General features: G+C 39.9%; 2 protein-coding genes and 1 non-coding gene across 5 annotated transcripts in view; 1 reads left to right on the top strand and 2 right to left on the bottom strand.

The window, feature by feature from the left end:
• LOC134814515 (SID1 transmembrane family member 1-like) overlaps window positions 1-24924 on the bottom strand; it is a 56866-nt gene that overhangs the window by 8237 nt on the left and 23705 nt on the right. The window contains exons 2-9 of one of the 2 annotated variants that reach the window (XM_063822667.1): window positions 13844-13922; window positions 10005-10217; window positions 9701-9837; window positions 9095-9234; window positions 1325-1455; window positions 971-1056; window positions 543-636; window positions 82-190 (exon numbers count right to left, since the gene is read on the bottom strand). In XM_063822667.1, coding sequence (XP_063678737.1) covers window positions 82-190; window positions 543-636; window positions 971-1056; window positions 1325-1455; window positions 9095-9234; window positions 9701-9837; window positions 10005-10217; window positions 13844-13919 — 986 coding nt within the window. In that variant the 5' untranslated portion in view covers window positions 13920-13922. Of the gene's footprint in view, window positions 1-81; window positions 191-542; window positions 637-970; window positions 1057-1324; window positions 1456-1759; window positions 4109-9094; window positions 9235-9700; window positions 9838-10004; window positions 10218-13843; window positions 13923-24924 lie in introns of those variants that run through there. The other variant, XM_063822666.1, reaches the window with a different exon arrangement.
• Window positions 1-24924, top strand: part of LOC134814516 (glycine N-methyltransferase-like) — an 84080-nt gene that overhangs the window by 49002 nt on the left and 10154 nt on the right. Inside the window, exon 2 of one of the 2 annotated variants that reach the window (XM_063822670.1) lies at window positions 19964-20036. In XM_063822670.1, coding sequence (XP_063678740.1) covers window positions 19970-20036 — 67 coding nt within the window. In that variant the 5' untranslated portion in view covers window positions 19964-19969. Of the gene's footprint in view, window positions 1-19961; window positions 20037-24924 lie in introns of both variants that reach the window. The other variant, XM_063822671.1, reaches the window with a different exon arrangement.
• Window positions 19284-19355, bottom strand: Trnaw-cca (transfer RNA tryptophan (anticodon CCA)). Its single transcript has one exon. It is a non-coding gene; the product is annotated as a tRNA-Trp (tRNA).

Raw genomic sequence — 24924 nt, 5'->3', positions numbered from 1 at the left:
CATTAAACTTATCAATTCCAATTAATCATTTTGTCGATCGATTAATTAATTAATTGATTAATTAATTAATTGATTAATTACCTGGTGAAAGTAAGAACGTGAATACCCATCTCTTCTATCGGACAAGTTCCACTTCTGACGGAGATTTTAGCACAAACGTCTGCTCCTTTTCCTTCGATGTGCCCCTTATCTGTTATGAATAAACTAATTAGTAATACATTCATTTACAAATAGTTAATTATTTAATTGTTGTATTATATATAAGTTGGCTTGTTTAGCGCCTATATAATAGTATTAATATATGCTGTTCAAATAATATATTGCTGTTATGCAAATAATATTATTTCAACAACCGTTTTAAGGCCCGATGATATTAATTATTCAGAAACAATCAGAAATTTGAATAAAAGAACTATATATAATATGCTGTTTATTGTTCATCGTTATGCAACTACAATTGAAGGTATTTCAACAACCGTTTTAAGGCCCGATGATATTAATTATCAGGTCAGTAATAATTCAAACAAATTCTTGTTACAAACCTCCCTCAAAGTGTGTAACAAGAATGTCCACTTTATCAATACTGTCATCCTCAGGCCACGTATACCTGTAGACCAGCGACTCTCTGTCATCTACCTGTTACAGTGTTACAGTGTTACAGTGTTACAGTGTTACAGTGTTACAGTGTTACAGTGTTACACGTATACCTGTAAACTAACGACTCTCTGTCATCTACCTGTTACAGTGTTACAGTGTTACTGTGTTACAGTGTTACAGTGTTACAGTGTTACACGTATACCTGTAGACTAACGACTCTCTGTCATCTACCTGTTGGATGTTTCACTTTCACTTTCAAATTTATTTTAGTTTAACTTTCACCTCTCCACAATTCTGATCAATGATGTAATGAATGTAAGTAAGGAATGTAAGTAAGGAATATAAGTAAGGAATATAAGTAAGGAATGCTCACGTTGGTTGGTCCCATGGGTTTGCCTGGCGTAAGCTCCATGTGCTGTACGGCACTGGGATGCACTTGTATGTACGGGCCCCCTGCATCTGTAATTGATTAGTAATTAGTAAATAATTAGTAATTAGTCGTTACTCCAGTTACTAAATTAGTCATCTTATAGCTGTGGAAGTTGTCTTGTACAGGTTTTGGAGGAACATTGTGAGATGGTGCAATTTGATGAATATGATTAAAGATGTCATAAATCTTTCATCTTCTCTCCCCATAAAAGCAAATTAATCAATTCCTGAACTGATTTATAACTGATTGAATTATATTAATCTTTAAATTAACGATTAAGTCTATTTAATTCTTTACTTTTGTGAGTTAGCGGCGCTCCTCCTCCGGTCAAGATGATCTGCACCGTTTCAATGACCTTGATCTCCTTTCCATCTTTATCTTTTTTGATCGAGACTGGACATAACTCAACCGTGTGGTCATTTAACGGTCTGGGGATTATTAGTTAATTAATGAAGTGATAGTCAATTAATTCTGGCGGGGAACTACCTCACACCCCCACCAAAATCCACATCTGGTAACTGATTGATTTGATTTTATAATATTGTAGGTAGGAAAGTTAATATAATCTTAGGTTAGTCATAGCACAGTATGTTTCCTGATAAAATGATCAGGTATATACTATTGACTATTGTTATATACTATTGTTATATACTATAACAATCGTTCCATGGAAATAAAAAAGGGCTCAAAATTTTAGATAAAAACAGGAGTAAGAAAAGACAGGAAAGAATAAATTTATTGTCAAATAAAAGTTGTAACAAAACGTAAAACAGAGTTAAATTACAATTAATAATTTATCTGAAAACATAGATTCGACCATCCGATTAAGACAGCAAATAATACCAAATATAACACAAATTGTCTCTTAAAAACAAACACAAAATATTTTTAAAATCATGAATAAACGATAAATTTGGTACGAACAATTTGATCAAAAAATTACATAACACTCTGATAAAAATAATAATTCATGCACGACCAGTTCCATATATTTGATAGCGACGGAAAACTATCAGGAACAAGACCAACTCCTATGCAGCTGCACTGAATAATTAGTTTAATCAAAAAAGCTTTCATTAAAATATAAATTCTGTCACGACCACCTACCATTTAAAATCAGTCCAAATTTCCAGAACAATCTAGAAAACATGCATATGACTGGTCTGAGTGTTTGCCTGACAATCATCCACGATCATCACCAGAAAGTTGGTGAGGACCAAAGCGGCGGCGCTGAAGAAATGCCACGCGTCGTGACCGTCGAACATCTCCAAAACAACACACGGTTTAGCACTTTCCCGCGAGAGCGCAGGCGCAATGCCCGGTGCAATACTAGTGTGGCACACGAGGTAGTAAAGAGCAATAACCCAGGTTAACACAACCCCGGTTAACAGCACTACATGCAAATGTGTTATCTTTTCCTTGTAGTGGACGGTCTTCATTAGAACGTAGTAAATCAGGTAGAGGAGGAGGTTAACAGAGAAGGCTGAGAGGAGACAGATTGAGAAGTTAGGAGGCTGGAGGACGACGGAGAGGATGAGGACCAGCAGGTTTAGGAGGATCCCTACCACTCCCATTAACTTCTGAGTAGAACACACCTTGTTGTACTTCACGCTAAAGAGAGGGAGGCGGTTGTAGATGAGGAGGGGGTGAAAACCAATCTCCAGACAGTCCAGCAGTACAAACTGCAGGGGGATCACTATGATATGAAGCAGATACAGACTTCCAAATGTGATCCAAGTAGCCATGGTCTCTCGGTGGACGAACATATTGAGGACACCGTGTAGTCCAATACAGAACACAGTCACGTACAGGGGATGGAAGATCTTGTGCCGGACATCAGGGTGGCGGTTCTGGTGGATCTTCTGGCAGGAATATGCAATGGCGATCAGGACAAACATGTCCGCGAGGGACTCTACATTCTCGTTCGGACAGATGTGGTAGATGAACCCGATGATGCCCTGAGAGATAAGACTGTAAGCGATCGCTTGGAAGATATCGTAGTCGTGCCTGATACCTGTGATTAAATCAGGGTTGTTCTTCATGAGATGTTTCCGGTGGTGGGTGAAGAGAAGTAGCAGTAGGGTCACTCCCATGAAGAAATAGGCGGAGCAGGTGGCAGCTCTCCCGATATCAGGGAACGGACCCACAGGGAAACTACACTCAATGTTAAACGTGCACGTGTCCAACTGACCAAACTTGTTGTACTGCTCCAGCCGGGTAGATAAGATATCCAGAAACACAGGCAGGACAATGAGGGTTAGTATGATGGGTATGAAATCTACACGGGTGTGGGGGATGTCGAAGTCACTTGATTGCATCAGCTCTTCTGAGTCGTGGTGTCCGTTTTCTGTGTTGATCTCGGCTGGTGAAGCTGAGCCCATAGATTCTAGAGTGTCCGTTCGGTTTCTATCGGAGGTTGAGGTAGTCCTGTGTTGGTCATTATACTTGATATAAATGGAGCCTAGTATGAACAACACAGAACATATTGGTATGACAAGCAGGGGCAGGAACAGGAAGCCAGGAGACTCGTGATGCTTGTGTATGTTGAACTCAAACTGTTTGATCCGGTGTCTCCCTGTTTCATTACCCGGAAGCCCACAGGGGGTGTCGTCTGTTTCTGCTAGTACAGAGAGGTAAAAAATCTCTGGATATTGTTCACGAGGGACTATCACTGCTGCTCGTTTAGTCATTGTCAGGTATCTACCGTGGTCTAGTTCTTGGATGTTCTCCTTGAATTGTGAGCAGCTGGAGTTACGAATTTTAACAGTGGCACATTGTTCAGTTTCTGATGTTATGTTGACTACCAAGAAGTGGACGGATGGGGAGACGTTCTCCCAGTTGAAGAAAAACCACTGATCTTCATTGGGTTTAGCTTTAGATTTGTGAAGCTCATCCAGTGGTCGCTCAACGTCTTGTGCCACGTGGAAGCTGATTTGGATCTCAGGATCGGAGAAGTTCTCGTTGTGGATGTGAATTTTAGGCTCTTGTGAGACCAGAGTAACAATGACTCTCTCTTCATGCCCTTCCTTAGTCAGGTTCTTCGTGACGCACATTTCGCGGAGAGTTGTGGAATAATTCACCCTGTGGAATATGCAGGATGGGTTTTAAAGACAGCTGGTATTCGGTCATTAATGAACTTTTGTACTTGTCACAACAATCGATGAACAAATCAAGACTGAACAAGAAGATCAAAACAATATTGGCACAAAATTCATACATAGAAATCAACTGACGATATTGTAGGCAACACAAATCAAACGAACAAGATTTCTGGCACAGGATTAGAGGTTGAAAGGACAGCATGGTAAAATAGACTGTCAGTGTTCGTGTTGTTTTGGCAAGAGGTGAAACTTGGCATGAAAACCACGAGCGGCACAAAATCTAGCTCATTCATCACGGAATTTTTAACAAAAGTCTTGACAAGACAGTCCGTCATCACGAAATTTTGGTGAGGCGGTCGCGCGCGCCGTCGTAAACAGCCTTTCTGCCAGCCATTCGGGGTACGGTTTGAGATCCATGGTTATTATGCAAAATGAAAATACGTAATTTATACACATCCCTACACTGCAAGCGAAACTTTCACGTTAAGCGAGCATAATTATTGATGGAAATAATAAATTATGTGACAAAATGGCCAAATACTCCAGACCAGAATTTGTACGTTAAATCGCTAACTTTTGATTTGAATTGGTAGTTTATTGAAATATTAACAACTGTTCACTTAACACCCTACTAAATAACAAATACAGGGTAGTAGGTTAACAAGTTTACATTGATTGGTTGTGCTAACTATAACTAAGTTGTGTGCGATCTGCTATTCTGTAGAAAATATGATCAGTAGCTCAAGATGACCGTAAAACCTCATGAATGAGTTATGTGTAATATAAGTATATATATACATATATGTAATATGTGTATACACTAAGAACATAGTGTAAGAGAGTCGAGAAGCGAAAAGTTCAGCTCTTGTATTGCTGAGCCTGATGTATAATGAGTACATGTTCACACCCCTTATCAGAACAGACTCTTAGTTTTGTACAGGAGACTTCAGGGTTTGGTTAAGTTAGATAAGGAGAAACGATAGAACTCGGTTACATAAAATATGACGTAACTTATTGAATTACCTTGACACAGATTTTCATACTCGTACATTTTACACACATGGAGACACTTTAATTTCGATCTTTAATGTAGAAATTTCAGTTTGTGTCATTATTTGGGCTAAATACTGTCAATAAGACACATTTCCACTAGCGGTCGCAAGTTAAAGTATAACATTTTAAACTTTTGAAGTAAGTTCCACACATACGTGACTCAGACTAAATACATTATACTTAATATGCACAACACCTGTTCATACCATCGACTGAAAGGCTCCAGGCACACAAACCTATCACATAACAGTATTCTGGTAAGTTGACACACCCTAACCAATAACAAATCTTCCAAAACTAGACACCTGTCTTACTCATTTGTCCTGTATTGTTCTAGAATAATCCAGAACGAATATCGTCTTATCTAAGGGACTGCTTTCTGCGTGTGTTATGTGTATCCTATAACACTTTCTGCGTGTGTGATGTGTATCCTTTAACACTTTATTATCATGTCACAAGTTCTCATGTGATTCTCCGGACGAGGGGGTCTCAAAGTTTGGTTTGAAAATCTGAGGTATGTTGACTATTTATAGTACAGCGGGAACTGCTTTGTGACATTCTAGCACATTACCACAAAGAAAGTAGCTACTCACGTTAATGTTCTATGGGGAATACCTTACAGTTAGCAACCATCATGACTTATGCTATGAAGTTAAAGCGATACATTTTGCAGTTCTTTTTATATCAACTTTTAGGGGTAACTAACAAAGTATTTTCCAAATATTTTAGCAGCTTTAAGAGGAAGATTATCTCAATGTTTAACTGCTTCTTAAACGAAAGGCAAAAGCGTCTGTTAATTCCCAAGATTTCTTATGCTGTGCCCTAGTTATTATGCTGTGCCCTAGTTATTATGCTGTGCCCTAGTTAATATGCTGTGCCCTAGTTATTATGCTGTGCCCTAGTTATTATGCTGTGCCCTAATTATTATCCTGTGCCCTAGTTATTATCCTGTGCCCTAGTTATTATGCTGTGCCCTAATTATTATGCTGTGCCCTAATTATTATCCTGTGCCCTAGTTATTATGCTGTGCCCTAGTTATTATGCTGTGCCCTAATTATTATCCTGTGCCCTAGTTATTATGCTGTGCCCTAATTATTATGCTGTGCCCTAATTATTATCCTGTGCCCTAGTTATTATGCTGTGCCCTAGTTATTATGCTGTGCCCTAATTATTATCCTGTGCCCTAGTTATTATCCTGTGCCCTAGTTATTATGCTGTGCCCTAATTATTATGCTGTGCCCTAATTATTATGCTGTGCCCTAATTATTATGCTGTGCCCTAGTTCTGTGGATTGTTATAACATGCAGTCTCATTACCAGTATTGCATATCATTATTAACAAGTAAGTCACCGTATTGGGGTACATGACAATGGAGAATGCAAACAAAAGAATATGCGAGAATATTCATGCTTGCCAACTGCAAAGTTATCTTAACTACTTGCCATTTTGAGATCTATATTCTTTGTATATTTTGTAAACTGAAACCAGCACAGAACTAAATACATTAACCGAGTACACCATATCAAACTGATCCAAGTTCTGAAGTTCTACCATGACAGTGAAAACAACACCACCCTGGATGAACCTGCACACCTCTCAACCAACCACCTTATAGGAGGTATGACACGTGGTTTAGCTGACCAATGACACGTGGTTTAGCTGGAGGTATGACACGTGGTTTAGCTGACCAATGACACGTGGTTTAGCTGGAGGTATGACACGTGGTTTAGCTGACATGACACGTGGTTTAGCTGGAGGTATGACACGTGGTTTAGCTGGAGGTATGACACGTGGTTTAGCTGACATGACACGTGGTTTAGCTGGAGGTATGACACGTGGTTTAGCTGGAGGCAGGACACGTGGTTTAGCTGGAGGTATGACACGTGGTTTAGCTGGAGGCAGGACACGTGGTTTAGCTGACACGTGGTTTAGCTGGAGGTATGACACGTGGTTTAGCTGGAGGTATGACACGTGGTTTAGCTGGAGGTATGACACGTGGTTTAGCTGGAGGTATGACACGTGGTTTAGCTGGAGGCAGGACACGTGGTTTAGCTGACACGTGGTTTAGCTGGAGGTATGACACGTGGTTTAGCTGGAGGTATGACACGTGGTTTACCTGACACGTGGTTTAGCTGGAGGCAGGACACGTGGTTTAGCTGGAGGTATGACACGTGGTTTAGCTGGAGGTATGACACGTGGTTTAGCTGGAGGTATGACACGTGGTTTAGCTGGAGGTATGACACGTGGTTCAGCTGGAGGTATGACACGTGGTTTAGCTGGAGGTATGACACGTGGTCTAGCTGGAGGCAGGACACGTGGTTTAGCTGGCAGTGGAGGGCATTTTGGACTAAGAGTGATCGATTATAAATGGTTTATAGTACTGTGTTGTACACAAAGAGGCCTATTTATATATAATAAGTTAGCACTTTACTTTATTGTACGATAGCAGTGCAACTTTAATCTCCGGACCAGTTTGAGTGCGAACAAAGTGGGAACAAATAAATAAAACCGGTTAAAGGTATGGGGGAGGAATAGTGACTTTTTACGTGTAAAAGTGATTTTGTGTTTTTATTGGTCAATGCTGGAAGCTGTTTGGTTAACCGGCCCTCTGCATCAAGATCCATAAGTTGGCTGTTGGGTATGTTCTAGGTATAAATCAAGAGGCTTGCATATAATGAACATATTGACATGGGTGCAGAGTTGAGTCTGTACGGAACCTAGTTATGTTAGGTATGTCAGGTGTTACACATACTCTTTATATTGAACAATTATTTGTGACAGCGGACTTCTTAATCTGACAATAATCAAACTATGTAAACATATTACATAACAATCATATAACAGCAAGGCATTGGAAGTTGTTTTCTTTAACGTTCTTGAATACATAAACACACAATAAGTGAAGTAGATTTATTTTAAGTTGATAACAGCTAATAGTTTTGGAAACATAAAATAAACCACTTTTCCATTACTAAGTTCACTAATGATAAATTTTGAAACTACCATAAACCTCATGATGGTCAATTTTATCAAAATTTGTTTCACTTGACACCTTGACAAATACAAGATTTGTTATGATAATAATAGCTTATTCTGTGTTTATAAACACAGAATAAGTGAAGTAGATTTATCTTAAGTTGATAACAGCTAATAGTTTTGGAAACATAATATAAACCACTTTTCCATGTTACTAAGTTCACTTATGAGTTATGATAAATTTTGAAACTACCATAAACCTCATGATGGTCAATTTCATCAAAATTTGTTTCACTTGACACCTTGACAAATACAAGATTTGTTATGATAATAATAGCTTGTTAAATAAATGATGAGGAAAAGCGTGACTTTAACTGTCATTCATTCAATCATTGGGTTGTGTAAACAGGATATCCGTTTCATTTTAAGGTAAACTAAGTCATGAGTTATTTAAACTAAGTCATGAGTTTAGACTATCGAGTTTTAGCACTCGTTCACTGGCAGCAAGCAATACTATTAGATAAACCTAGTAACGGATTGGTAAATATAACTACTTCTAGTATACCAGTATTTAGGTTACAGCAATCTTATAGTCAGGTGATGGTATATTGATGAAATTGAGGAACTAGCACTACAGTGACACCACAGTGACGTTCTTAGATCCAGCCAATAATGTTATCTCAACAGAAGGTTTTGGTTGAGTACAGTTAAATCAGAGGAACTTAAATCAGAGGAACTTAAATCAGAGGAACTTAAATATCATGACGTAACATAAAAACAACAAGTGAAATTGGCGCCTGAGACTCAACGGCTCCCTTATTATAATAAGGGCCTTATTTGCTGCAACAAAATAACTCTATAGAAATAATCACACGGTCTTATCTCCAGAAATTACCGACCCTAATTACATCTGACAACGTTACAATAAAACACTTACGCTAGCTCCTTGGATCCCTTGCCGACAACTTTCATCGGTAGTTCAAATCCTACACTCTCCGTGCTCTGCTGAATGTTGACCAGGACAGGTTTGTGGGATTTACCAACCAGTCCTACTCGTACTCTAATTGTAGGGGTCGTCTGAAGGTATGTGAGATTAGAGGATGAGGTTAGAGAGTTCTAGGATAAAGCCTAAAGGGTGAGGTTAGAGGGGGCGGGGTGACGCTAGAGGTTGGACGGTGAAGCTAGAGTGTGAGGTTAGACGCAGAGGTTCTCTTCAAGCTTAGTAGTTAATAGTTACTACTATTATGCACTGAAGCACAGCACTAATGTTATCCCAAAAAAATAATATTCTGTATCTCTCAGCTGTTTTTGTGGGTAAACGAATAACTTACAAAGAAATATCATGATTATTGTTAATTAATTTCAGATGCACAAAAAAATTAAATACAGCTCACACAGCCGGATAAATCAATGAATTTTGGCAAATTATGTATCAATTAATTATGGCGATTTCCAAAATCCATTAAGGCATTCACCAAAATTTGCCAAAATTCGCCTTGGCTTCCCCCCTGAAATACTTATAAAAGTTGAGAATTAAGCTGACCTTGCTCGCTGTGTACTGGGTAGTTATGATGTAGGAAGTATTGGGGTATAACACAGGGAAATTTACCGTCTTACTCCCCACTTGTATATGAGTGAAGTTGTAGGTAAGTCCTTGGAAGGGTACCACTTTCGTGTCAACTGAAATGATATTAGTAAAACATCGTAGTAGACAATGGAGACACGTACAGTGTATGCATTTTTACATCGATTTAATTATATTATAAATGCTCAAGTAAACTAGACTTAAGCTTTAAAGAGCACGCTCTAATCAATAAAAATAATCCTAAGAATTAAATTAAACTCACTGAAAGGATCATCAATACAGGCTCCTTTTGGGTCAGCTAGCGCATACGTTTCGGAACCAGGAGGACAATAAACCAAATCTTCTGTGCCATTGAAAATGTACCCCTTGGTACATTTTACAACCCCTGGAACACCGGCCCTATCTTTGATAGCCCACTTTACTGTTCCGTGTGTTTTCGCCCATAACGTCTCAAAGTCCGTCTGGTTACAGCCGTCTGAAGGAAGTTGTTGTTATATAATTTTGGTGAAAATAGAAACTTAAATTCTATTTTGATTCATAGATCAATAAATTAAGAGTATAATTTAGACGAGTGTTTGTGCAGGGTATGGATATAACAGTAACGATGCTAAACCAATTAAAACCCCAGCCACCAGGGGGTTTCATAATCAGAGAGCAGAGGAGTCAGTTTACTAGTCATGTGTATTGTGGAGGTATATTCTTACTTATGGTTATTAAATCTGTTATTAAATCCTTTCAATCCGGTTTTCGAGACACTTTAAAGACGATCAATAAACTTTGTAAATATAAACCATGAGGCCAGGCCGAATAATTACTAGATGGACCATGCATTTAATATTAATAACCTGTAAATTTAAGTTTCAGTTCAGGTCGGACATTAGATCTAGCAGAATCAGGCCTGGATTTGGGTTTAGAAGCCTGCTTGGGGTGAGACCTGATTTTCTGTTTTAGAGACGAAGTTACAGTGTTTTTAGCCTGGGCATTACTTTTCTGAATAGTTTCAGTTGTAGGCTGAGCTGTGGGATTGCCTGTAGGAATATAATCGTAAACTTGACATTCTGTTTAAATGACCAGTTTTCTTTTCGACCGGACTAAAAGATGTTCACTAAAAGATCATATTTAATTCAACTTGATATTGATCAGTGGCCTTACTATGATACCATTTCGAAAGCATGAATAGATTAGTTTACACTGGGTCATGTGTCCTTGGCAATGTATGTTTATTTATGGCATTTCAAGTACATTATTAAAGAGTTGGGACTTGGGAGTTTTCTTAATTGCAAATGGTGAGAAATTGGACAAAAGCTGAGAAATGAGGGATATTAATACTGGGGAAATCAATTTATTTGACTGACTTGTCCAGTGAATTTATTATTATAACACTGTAGTAAATGATAAAAGATACAGGATAAACAAGAGATACAACAGTTATTTGTTATCATTCTAATACTTTAGGTCCAATTTAAGAAATTGAACGATTCCAAGGCTCTGCAACTAAGCAACTACATAGTATAAGTAATGGACCTATTTTTCAGCAATCTTGCTTAATTTCAATTTTAAATAAATCAAACAGAAAATGTAAAGCCCAGACCGGACAACAAAAAACCTAGTTCACCTTAAAAGCATGTGGGGGGGGGGGGGTGTCATGTCCGTCTATGTCCGCCTATGTCCTGTCCGTTTTGGATTCTATGAGACAACGGACGTGTTTTTTGGGACATTGGCGGACACGGACGGACATTGGCGGACTTGGATGGACATTGGCGGACTCGGACGGACATTGGCGGACTCGGACGGACATTGGCGGACTTGGATGGACATTGGTGGACATTAGCGGACATTGGTGGACATTAGCGGACAAACCTTTTGAGGACTGAAGAGTACTGAAGAGTACTGAAGAGTACTGAGGAGGATGGCTGAGAAGGATGGCTGAGGAGGATGGCTGAGGAGGATGACTGAGGAGGATGACTGACGAGGATGACTGAGAGGGAGGAGAAGGATCAGGAAGACCCAGGAGGAGGAGGACCCAGAAGGAGGACCTAGGAGGAGGAGGAGGAGAACTGAGGAGGATGACTGAGGAGGAGGAGGACTCAGGAGGAGGACTGAGAAGGAGGAGGACTGAGGAGGATGGCTGAGGAGGATGGCTGAGGAGGATGACTGAGAGGGAGGAGGAGGAGGAAGAGGAGGAAGAGGACTGAGGAGGAGGAGGAGAAGGACTGAGGAGGAGAAGGAGGACCCAGGAGGAGGAGGACCCAGGAGGAGGAGGACCCAGGAGGAGGACCCAGGAAAAGGCCCCAGGAGGAGGAGGAGGACTGGGGAGGAGGAGAACTGTTGAGGACTGATGAGGAGGACTGAGGACGAGGAGGAGGAGTAGGAGGAGGACTGAGGAGGGGAGGAGGAAGAGGACTGGGGAGGATCAGGAAGACCCAGGAGGACCCAGGAGGAGGAGGAGGAGGATGACCCAGGAGGAGGAGGAGGACTGAGGAGGACTGAGGAGGAGGACTGACGATGACTGAGAAGGAGGATGACTGAGAGGGAGGAGGAGGAGGAAGAGGAGGAAGAGGACTGAGGAGGAGGAGGAGAAGGACTGAGGAGGAGAAGGAGGACCCAGGAGGAGGAGGACCCAGGAGGAGGAGGACCCAGGAGGAAGACCCAGGAAAAGGCCCCAGGAGGAGGAGGAGGACTGGGGAGGAGGAGAACTGTTGAGGACTGATGAGGAGGACTGAGGACGAGGAGGAGGAGTAGGAGGAGGACTGAGGAGGGGAGGAGGAAGAGGACTGGGGAGGATCAGGAAGACCCAGGAGGACCCAGGAGGAGGAGGAGGAGGATGACCCAGGAGGAGGAGGAGGACTGAGGAGTACTGAGGAGGATGGCTGAGGAGGATGGCTGGGGAGGATGGCTGAGGAGGATGACTGAGGAGGATGACTGAGAGGGAGGAGGAGGAGGACTCAGGAGGAGGACTCAGAAGGAAGAGGAGGAGGACTCAGGAGGAGGACTCAGGAGGAGGACTTAGGAGAAATGAGAAGGAGGACTGAGGAGAACTGAGGAGGAGGAGGAGGAGGAGGACTGAATAGGAGGAGGAGAAGGAGGGGGACTGGGAGAGGACTGGGGAGGAGGAGGACTGATGAGAAGGATGAGGAGGAGGACCCAGGAGGAGGACTGAGGACCGAGGAGGAAGAGGAGGAGGACTGAGGACCGAGGAGGAGGACCCAGGAGGAGGAGGAGAAGGAGGGGGACTGGGAGAGGACTGGGGAGGAGGAGGACTGATGAGAAGGATGAGGAGGAGGACCCAGGAGGAGGACTGAGGACCGAGGAGGAAGAGGAGGAGGACTGAGGACTGAGGAGGATGGCTGAGGAGGATGACTGAGAGGGAAGAGGAGGAGGAGGAGGAGGAGGACTCAGGAGGAGGAGGAGGACTGAGGAGTGAGGAGGACTGAGAAGGAGGAGGAGGAGGAGGACTGAATAGGAGGAGGAGGAGGGGGACTGGGGGAGGACTGAGGAGGAGGATGGAGGACTGAGGAGAAGGATGAGGAGGAGGACTGAGGAGGACTGAGGACTGAGGAGGAAGAGGAGGAGGATGAAGAGGAGGAGGACCCAGGAGGAGGACCCAGGAGGAGGACTCAGGAGGAGGAGGACCGAGGAGGACTGGGGAGGAGAAGGACTGATGAGGAGGACTGAGGACGAGGAGGAGGAGTAGGAGGAGGACTGAGGAGGGGAGGAGGAAGAGGACTGAGGAAGATCAGGAAGACCCAGGGGGAGGAGGAAGAGTAGGAGGAGGAAGCATCTAAATGTTATTTTCATTTTTGTCCGTTTTTGTCCATTTTTGTCCGCTCTATTTTTTGTCCGTTTTGAAAATATAGGGTACCGAACGGACAAAAAACATGATCCCCCTATAACAGCAAAAATTGAACATTTTATTTAGCAATTTAGGTGTCCATTAATGTCCGCCTATGTCCGCCTATGTCCGTCTATGTCCGCCTATGTCCGCCTATGTCCGTCTATGTCCGCCTATGTCCTGTCCTTTTTGGATTCTATGAGACAAGCGGACATAGACGGACGTGACACCCCCCCCCCCCCCCATGTGACTGTAACACAGTAACATACCTGCTGGACCTGAGTCAGTAAGATCCACAAAGCATACTAGCACCAAGCTCACTAGAACCGAACACAACCTTCTCATGCTAGGGTTAAGATCTGGTTAGTGGAGTAACAATTAAAAGATAAGTCAAATGTGAATTGTTCAGTATTACACTAATTGCATACGTTGCTCTTTTCTTACTCTCTTATCTTAGTGCTTATCTCTGTTGATTGTAACGTGCAGCTACAGTGGTTTGTGTATCACCGTGTTACACGACCATGACCATCCCGCCCAGCGAGTATGGTGAAAAGGATATCAACATGTTAAGGGGTGACTCAGTTGAACTTCTCAGCAAGGCTATGTACGAGATGGAGATCACAGCAATGAAGCAACTATCCCCTTCGTGCGTGAAGAAGATGAACAAGGACACTGCGTGTAACTTGTTGCACGAGGCATTAAGATATTTGGAGGAGTTCACTGGTGTCGTATCCACGGACTACAAGATGGCCTCAAACTCAGTTAAACGTCAGATGTTCGAGACACAGGAGACCATCATTAAGCTGCAGTCAGAACTACTAGCCTGCAAAAATGAACAGTTGGAATCGTTGCAGACGTCAGTTAAATCGTCAGTCGGAGAGTCTGTCAAGGCTGAATTCCAATCCTTCAGCTCGGTATTACAGGCGAATTGTCCAGAATCTCAGAAGCCTGTCAGTTCTGAAATGATCAAGAAAGCTGTGAAAACTGTGGTACAGGAGGAAGACCGAAACAAAAATCTGATGATTTTTGGTTTATCGGAGCAGGACAATGAGGAGCTCAGCACCGTGGTCAGTGAAGTGTTTTTAGCAATCGGAGAGAAACCCAGAATCGAAGCTAGTAGAGTCGGAAAGCTCAAACCTGGCAAGGCTGTGAGACCAGTTAAAGTGACTGCGGCAAGTGCAACAATTGTTAATCAGATTCTCGCTAAATCGAGAAACCTGCGAGCAACGGAAAAGTTTAAAACTGTTTTTATCAGCCCAGATCGATCTCCAGAACAGAGAGCCAAGCAGAGAGAACTCGTCAGGGACATCAAACGACTGGTAACTGAGCAGCCTGATAAGCTACACTTTATCAGAAACGGTGCTATAAAGAGTACTGATAAGACTAATAAGACTGCAGAATGAGCTCGTGTGTTTTTAATAATTGATTATTATTAGTGTATTCAAGTTTTTGTTGTGTGGAGGATGTTTTAACTCACTCTTGTGTGCCCAGTCTTGCACTGTCAGTATTTCTCGACACTTTGAGCACACAAAACTGTCAGTTTTCGCGACAATTGTCAGATTTCGTTTTCAGTTCTGTCAATTTCAAGCGCTACTAGCTCTACTACTAGTAGTCTACTTCAGCTCACATTAAAGGGAGTTTTCGTCGTGCGTGTAGCGCCCTTCAAGTTTAACTTGGACGGATAGGATTTATAAAACTTCTGATTATAATATTTATACTATATTGTATTTTGTATTTATGTATTTTAGTAAATGGTCATTAGAACCACCGGCACCGTCCGGGCCCAAACAAACAAAGCGTGTTTCCTCATTTCTTCACCAATTAAGTTACCAATATTATATTATAAATAATAATAATAATAATTTAAACTTATAGATTATAGTGGCACAACAACTTAAAATGCACAGGTGTGCCACGAAAACAAGTCAGGATACAAGGAACCTGAAAAGCAATCCACATTTAGGTTTCAAACCATAGAAAATTGTAAAGACTTGATACACTAAATTACAAGGTTAAGGGTATGCACTTAACAGTAGAAACGTTGAAAAAATAGTAAATTAATTAATATCAAAAGCACGTTTAAAAAGAAACGTTTTCAGATACACTTTAAAAGATTCCAGTGACATGCAATTCTTAATTTCAAATGGCAGCTCATTCCATAATTTAGGGCCAACTTTCTGAAACGATCTTTCTCCATACTGTGAATATACTCTTGGTTCAGTCAAATAGATAAGATGATTATAATTGGCATATTTAAACATATCACTTAAATAATCTGGTCCCATACCATTAAGACATTTATAGACAAGAAGCAATAACTTATATTGAATTCTGTAACTAATAGGCAGCCAATGATGTTTTAGAATGGACTACACAATCCTAGCTGGTATCAGGCATGGAGGTACCTATATCTGGCATCTGAAGCATCAAATCATGCAGTAACAAGATATTAGAGGCACTGTAAATGATGTGGTGAAATAGGGAAAGACGAGTTGTTCTTTCCACCTAACAATTCAGATAGGTAAAATCGGAACAGAATAGTTTTAGCCTTCTTGACAGAGTGTTGTAAAGTTCAATTTGAGTATTCATCGTACAAATCTAAGGTTATGTTCAGTTATCAAAAAAGAGTTTTAAACGTTAAATTTCCAACTTTAAGTTCCCACGAAATGATATTCTAGTGTGTATATGTTTTGACCAACGACCGATCGAATAGAATACCAGAGTCACGGTCATACCACATGTCAGGGGAATTTCATTCACCCACATATTCTGTAAACAAATAAATTGGCAGTTTCGACACGACAGATGCAGAAATGATGAGAAAATTATGGCTGCAAAATAGCATGTTTTGCCACAACTTACACTGCTGTATTGTTAACCGAATATCGCATCATCATTAGTGAAATGTTTATAATTATAATTGTACAGCAATGAGCACTCAATTTGATCTGGACTAACGATTCCGACGGGGCAACAACTAAACAGCTAGTCTGAATGGTTACGGTCGGGGAAACCTAATTATAACAGGCGCTCGATTTCATCTTTAAGCTAATTTTCAGCTAATCTCTAGATACTAATACTGAGATGTGCGCGGCGTAACTAGTATGTCCAAATCTATCTGAAATGTTTTTAAAAAATTTTAAAAACCCAAAGTCACGTGAAATTTTTGGGCGAGCGAATTAGTAAAAGCCGTAGCAACCACACATTGCCGAGAGATTCTCAGGTGCAGATGTAAGCGCCGCGCGCGCGCGTGGTTTGTTATCAGTTATCTTACAATTATATTATTAATTATATATATATATATTATTAATTATTGAAGAATTATTATATTATTAATTTAATTTTTTATTAATTATTAAAGAATTTTAGAAGCATAAAGTGTGAAGTTGTAATAATTATGAAAATTTTAAAAATTAAGCTTTAATTTTGAATTTAAAAGCGAAAAGTGAACAAAATGCAAAATAAAACAAAATTGTGAGCCGTTTAATGTGCGTTTTGTATCACGTCGTGACCTCCACGGTCGTTTCACTTTATCGTTTATCGTCCTGATGATACATGACAGGGGGAGCCGCGCGCGAGTGCGCGGCGGGTCGTACAACGTATGACAATGTGCGCCTACAGGTAATCGCGTCTTCACAGCCAATCAGAAAACAAAAATCCGTAAAGTTAAAGCTGCGCACTTTTATAAGGTCCAAAATAAAACTTTTCGCGAACAACAGGCGTTTCCCGAAGAAGAAAGTCACTAAGAAGGATTTGCTGAAGTCCAACTGTAAAGTGCCCGCTACACCTCAACAAAACTCCTCTGCGGATACGTGACAGTCAAGACGAGCTTTATTTCATTTCATATCATACAATCACAAATCATTATATCATATCATTTTGGAACATGCTCATGGGAATTAAATTATTTTATTTGCATTCCTGATAAATATCCACACATATTTAATATGTATACAGTCTAATATTCTCTGCCATTAGGACGTAGCTTCTTGTGAGCCTCTCTCGTGTCGCTTCTTCTTATCTCATCTTATTTCCTGTCTTTCAATTCCTAACCAAGGTACCTGAGATGAGCATGACATGATCTTAACTAGTAAAACAAAGTATCTTAGTAAAACAAAGTATTTTATTTATTAGCAGTGCAATCAATTCATATGATATAATTATAAGAATATAATGGTATGTCACACTTATTTAACTGTTACGTTTGAGTAGTCATGCCATGGCTAAATCTGAACTATAGGAGTTAACTATAGGAGTTAACTATAGGAGTTAAAATGTACAGACTCGTCTGTAGTCCAATCTGTAAGTTACCATGCAAGTCTATGATATTTAAGAGTCACTCTGTGGTGCCTTTTTTTTGTTGGCAAACAGTATATATATATATATACAATAAATTAAATCAAGTGATGCAATTGGCAGAGCACAATCGTAGATCCTGAGCAATAGATATCATCTATCCCTCGTAGCTCTTCTCCTCAGGTATCAGGTTGAAGGAGACATTGGATATACGGGTGGTCCATGCCTTCTTTGCCTTTCCACGTACACCTCTAACTGCTACTAGCACACTCCTCATTATATCCATGCTCAGGCATGTCCTGATGTTACACATCACCTGGCTGTGGTCTTGGTGGCAATCAACACAGCAAGTCTCCTTATGAAACGCTTGGCCTCAGGTGCCATTCCTCCTGTAGTGGTAAATACAAGGGGGACGAATGACGCTTTCTCCAATTGTAGCACTCGGTTCATGTACTTGTTATTTTTCTCATTCTCGTGCAGAGTGTAGAGCTGTGGTATGGTCTTTCCTTGATATGTAGGCAATTTAGGATTGAAAATGCGCAAATCAAAGAAAGTCCTCTTAAATGTGCTCCACACTCCTCTTGCTGATATATCGAGCCTAGCCTTATCAGCATTGTTTCCCTTTTGTTGGAAGTTGGCTGATTCTATAGGTGTTAAAAGGGGCTCAATCCTCACATCCTTGGTCACCAGCCTAAGGTATTCAGCAACAGAGTCTCTCACGTTGTTATGACTGTAGTTCACATACCCCCCTCTCTTACAGTTGAGGATATGATTATGATCATTCTTGCAACACCCCACAATCGCAAAATCTTGGGGTGTTGGGGATGTCCCAACCATACCACGTAGATGAACAGCATCTCTGAAGTCTTGCTTGCTGTAAGCATACCCTAGCTGTTGAATGGGGAGACATGTTAGCCAAGCTCTTGACCCATGCTCTTGTACCAGCTTTGTGGTGCCTTTTTTCTCATCTTATCTAAGTTACTTTTCACTCATGCCCCTTTGTTGTCAATCCTAGCCAATGGCCTTGTCCTTAGTGCACTGCTTATCAAAAGTTTAACAAAAATGAAACATACCGTAAATAATAATTGTGCTTTTAATAATCTTATCTGATTTAAACAAAACACCCCAATACAGTGTCTTTTGTCAGGGTTAATCCTCATTTAACCCTTAATCACAGTGTATTGATAATTCGGGTTAGTCGACGGTGAGGCAGCATATATCCAATAAAGTCCTAGGCTCAACCCAGGGATTGATGGCATTAGCAGCTCTTAAACCTTATTATTTCAAATGTCCCACTATGCATGCAAGACCTTCTAACTTACTTTTAAAATTTTTTTACATGGTTTGCACTTTGCACTATCAAACAATAAATTATGAAACCTACCACTTCTCCAACAGCCATAAACATCATTTTGACCCCGACGTGATTTGAACATGCAACCTTCTGATCTGGAGTCAGACGCGCTACCGTTGCGCCACGGAGTCATAATATTAGTCTCTAATTGGAGAATTCTTCTTATTGTGGAACATTTCTTATTGTATTGCTTTGTAAATTTCATTCTAATTTTAATTCTAATAACATCTATTTGATCAACAGAAATTGTCAAAGATAGGCAATATTGTTGTTGTTGTTGTTGTTCTATTTATGACTAACAGAGGTAAATTCATTCTGGGATAGATAAAATTAATTATATTGATGCTTTTCATACAAACAAGTTAAAACGAATTCTTTATGTCGTGCATCCTGGGTTTGGACAGGATTTGCCCGCTTAAAATACTTCCATCGCGTTACATTACATAATTCTCAATAAATGTAATAGATTTGTAGAGTTGTAGTGTTGTAATTAGTTTAAAACTATTATTGCTTTTTAAATTCTCGTTATTTAGTCACTGTCGAATGTCCATGGTTGGGTCTTATGCTTGGTTTTTTACAGTCGGTACCTACAACAGTCGAACTACTGACACTAGACCAAACTGTTCTCTTGTTATTCAATTCTGCCTCTTGTACAGACACAATATGACAATGTTGTCACTGTAGACATTTTATTTGTTACATTTCCCAACATTTTTACTAACCTTTACAAATTTTGCAGTAAAGGATGGCTAATCAGAAACCAAAAGTAGATGGGGTATTCCGAACAAGAAGTTTGGGTATTGCTGCTTCAGGTATGAAACTATACGATTAAATCAATGAAACAAGAAATTTAATTTTAGCACATTTTACAGAATAAAAAGATGTAAAACAATTCATAAAATATAATAATAAACTCATTTTCAATCGTGTTCTATAATTAAGGATGACAAGGTTGTAATAGTCAAAACTAAAATCTGTAACCTGTTCATTGATTTTTACGAAGTTTTTATCCTGGATGCAAGAAAGAAACCCTAACTTGCTGGCTGTTGCTCAATAAAGGCCCAACTTTTTTCATGAGGTTAATAATTGTACACTTCACGATTAAGCGTTAAGACATAATTATCCGCTGGATGTATCATAGATAGTAAAGTAAAGTAAAAATTATGACATAACATCATCACTAATGTCTACAAAGTATCATGGCACTACATGGAAAAATATACAGTAACTATTTCTCCATCAAATTTAAAAGTAATAATTTATCAAATATTAAGTGAAAACAGAAATGAAACTGTTTACAGATGTTGTGAAGAATAACAGCGTAGCTAATGATATAGTAAGGGGAAAAGTGGTCGATTTAAGGGTTCCGTTGGATTTGAATGTTCACAAGGATTTCTCAACGGAATATGGTAGTTAGGACCCCTACGAACATAATTAGACTTGTTGCCAATTTTGTATCTCAACAGAAACACCACTTTTACCACTTTTTACCACCTCTGTACCACCTTTCTGGTTTGCCAAATATCTTTAGTTGTGAACATCGTAGAAGGCTGCAAATTAACCTAGAATGTTTATCTTATCAAGGAGTAAAACTTTTGTATCAAAAATTTTTACATTGGACAATCAGCTAATTGGATAATTACCAATTAGTTAATCACCAAAAAAAGTGAAAATTTTTTATTGGCTCAAAATGATTGAAATCGTTTGAAACACGGAGAAATGTAGTTTTTAGAAAAACTTCAAAAATTTTTCACTTACAAATTTTTTTCGAGACTTGGAAAAAAAGTTTGAAAATTTGAAAATATTTTTTTCCGCCAAAGGTGATCGAATTGCATGAAACGTGAATAAAAATGCTTTGCAGTAAAACTTCGAAGATTTTTAGATTGGGGAATTCTAAAATCATCAATATTTGAAGTTGGAGTTCAGTAAATCTCGACATATTTTAGTAATTAGGAATAGCTTAGCGGAAAGGGCTGAACCTGAAAAAGGTTAACCACACAATATTAGAGTTTCATAACTAATTACAATACAGCTTTATCAAATTCCACATAAAGAAACAGCACAAAAGGACCATTTAAGATCGAACCGATTTTACCTGCTGTTCTATCATTTTATTGATTTCAATGATCAAAACCTCTGTACTGTCAATCTTGCCAATCTATACCGGGTATCTGAATGTACCGGACCTTTTTATTTACCTCTATAATTAGACCCAGTTGTGCAAGAAATCCGATTTCTCACAGGGGTTTCTTTTAACTGTGCACTTTTTGTCACTCTCGCAAGAGGCCCGGTATTATAGGGGGGTATAGGAAGCGTAAATATACCTTCCATCATCCACTGTGGCTTTTTTGTATTGTGAATGCGCATGCCGCTTCGTTTGCTATGCCAGATACCTCAAATAACCCCCATATCTCATTACCAGGGTCGGGATAGAGCTGGAGATAGCATCGAGAGGTTGCTAGAAATAGCTAGATTTAGAGTAAACTGGTGGTAGCTGGGTGGTGCTAGCATGGATGTAGCAGAACGTAGCTACACGGGGTTTCATTGGAGTTGGTTATTTTAATGGCCAAAGAGTGCCGGAACTAAAGTTACTTAAGATTGCAGTTGAGGGGCAGTGTGAACCACGGTGTAGTCACGGACACAGAGCTACAGTGCAGGAGTACTGCAAAAGAACAGTGCAAGTGATACAGTCTGCAACAGTAAAACGCCGAAGAAGGAGATAAGATTGTGGCTGCAGAGGAGGAGAGGAGCTGGAACCTGATTGTGTTTGGGTTGAAAGAAGAGGAGGAAGAAGAGTTTCCTGCTCTGGTAACTGCATTTTTGGAAGAGGTGGGGTGAGAACTTATTTTCAAGCGACAAGGGTGGGCTGGAAGCAACCAGGTACAGCTATCCGACCTATTAAGATCACCGTCCTGAGCTTAACAGCCTTTTATCAGAATCTGATGAAAACAGAGAGACTGACCCACCCCTTTTAGATCCAACGAAACCGTTTATATAAATCGACTTTTCCGCATGAATTACTTCATGGTATCTTCTTATCAAGGCTACAGACCTTGCCGTACCTAAGCGAGTCTCTTTAGCCCTTTTCTTCTTTAGAGCTTTAGGTTAATGATCAAACTCTTCGCTACTCGCTCTTCACTGGATCTATCAGGAAAGATTACATCTTTTTAGGTCTCAACCAGCCTTAGTTTTCCTGTTTTCATCATGTAGTACTAGTACGTTCTGCCACCTCCATTTTAGCACCACCCAGCTTTCATCAGTTCACTCTAAGTCTAGCTTTGTCGGCGTTTTACTGTTGCAGACTGTATCACTTGCACTGTTCTTTTGCAGTACTCCTGCACTGTAGCTCTGTGTCCGTGACTACACCGTGGTTCACACTGCCCCTCAACTGCAATCTTAAGTAACTTTAGTTCCGGCACTCTTTGGCCATTAAAATAACCAACTCCAATGAAACCCCGTGTAGCTACGTTCTGCTACATCCATGCTAGCACCACCCAGCTACCACCAGTTTACTCTAAATCTAGCTATTTCTAGCAACCTCTCGATGCTATCTCCAGCTCTATCCCGACCCTGGTAATGAGATATGGGGGTTATTTGAGGTATCTGGCATAGCAAACGAAGCGGCATGCGCATTCACAATACAAAAAAGCCACAGTGGATGATGGAAGGTATATTTACGCTTCCTATACCCCCCTATAATACCGGGCCTCTTGCGAGAGTGACAAAAAGTGCACAGTTAAAAGAAACCCCTGTGAGAAATCGGATTTCTTGCACAACTGGGTCTAATTATAGAGGTAAATAAAAAGGTCCGGTACATTCAGTTACCCGGTATAGATTGGCAAGATTGACAGTACAGAGGTTTTGATCATTGAAATCAATAAAATGATAGAACAGCAGGTAAAATCGGTTCGATCTTAAATGGTCCTTTTGTGCTGTTTCTTTATGTGGAATTTGATAAAGCTGTATTGTAATTAGTTATGAAACTCTAATATTGTGTGGTTAACCTTTTTCAGGTTCAGCCCTTTCCGCTAAGCTATTCCTAATTACTAAAATATGTCGAGATTTACTGAACTCCAACTTCAAATATTGATGATTTTAGAATTCCCCAATCTAAAAATCTTCGAAGTTTTACTCCAAAGCATTTTTATTCACGTTTCATGCAATTCGATCACCTTTGGCGGAAAAAAATATTTTCAAATTTTCAAACTTTTTTTCCAAGTCTCGAAAAAAATTTGTAAGTGAAAAATTTTTGAAGTTTTTCTAAAAACTACATTTCTCCGTGTTTCAAACGATTTCAATCATTTTGAGCCAATAAAAAATTTTCACTTTTTTTGGTGATTAACTAATTGGTAATTATCCAATTAGCTGATTGTCCAATGTAAAAATTTTTGATACAAAAGTTTTACTCCTTGATAAGATAAACATTCTAGGTTAATTTGCAGCCTTCTACGATGTTCACAACTAAAGATATTTGGCAAACCAGAAAGGTGGTACAGAGGTGGTAAAAAGTGGTAAAAGTGGTGTTTCTGTTGAGATACAAAATTGGCAACAAGTCTAATTATGTTCGTAGGGGTCCTAACTACCATATTCCGTTGAGAAATCCTTGTGAACATTCAAATCCAACGGAATGCCACTTTTCCCTTTACTAATATATCTCCAGCTAAAATCAAAATGGCTGTGAAATCGGCGATTACAGAAGATGATCGGTCGAAAAACTTTATCATCTTCGGGGCCCCAGAACAGCTCGAATGTGAAGAGCAAGAAATGAACGAACGGGATCTCGTGGGTGATATTTGGGGTTTTATGAAGTTCATTGGAAGGCCGACTATAACAAACATTGAGAGAGTGGGAGTAAAGAAGTCTGACAGCCCTCGATCACGGCCGATAAAAGTTACTTTGCGAGATCCTGAAATTGTACGAGAATTTCTGAGCAGAGCAAAAGTCTTGAAATCGGTTGATGTGGCAGACTACAATTTCAACTACAACAAACTCTACTTATCTCCAGACAGGTCGCAGGATGAGCGAATCTCTCGCCAAAAGCTCGTACAGGAAATGAAAGAGGGAATCAAGAAGGACCCGAGCAAGAAATATTACATAAAAAACAACAAAGTTTGTGTCGCTGAGTGACTAATTATTTGAGAAAGTCAAGCATTTGTGTATGTGTGTGGCGTTAATTTCATGGAGTTAAAACTTTTTGTATATCTGATAACAGAGGTTAGAGGAACTACTGATAAGAGTATGATTAGACTGTGTTGCGTTATCAGTTGACTTTTTGCATCACTCTTCTAGATTATACGTAATAGGGTAACTTAGTTATAGAGTAAGATTTTAGTTGTTGCAAGCATTGCACTAAGGTTTTAAGTTAGGTAAGTAGGCCACGAACTGTTGAGCAAACTGGGCTGAAAGCCCAAGCAATATGCAGTTCTGGTCTTGAGGCTATTTTACAATGTTTTATAACATGTGCTTGCAACTAGATCTTGAATGTTGCGTGCCCCACGGGGATTTGATTTATTCATACAATTTATTATATATTGGTTCCAAAACCCTTATGGGTACCAGCAAAAAACTGGTTTTCAAACAAACAAATTAATCATGACTAACAACAACATTAAAAATTGTATTTATTCATACTTCCCAGTTTGTTCCAAAAATGGATGGTTTAAGCCCCACATTCCACAATGCTCCGAATTTAAATGCAGC

The sequence above is a fragment of the Bolinopsis microptera genome, chromosome 4, assembly GCF_026151205.1.
Source record: "Bolinopsis microptera isolate Bmic1 chromosome 4, MBARI_Bmic_1.0, whole genome shotgun sequence".
Classification (NCBI taxonomy): Eukaryota; Metazoa; Ctenophora; class Tentaculata; order Lobata; family Bolinopsidae; genus Bolinopsis; species Bolinopsis microptera.
The sequence above is the reverse complement of the archived record's forward strand: the minus strand, read 5'-3'. Positions and strand labels throughout refer to the sequence as shown.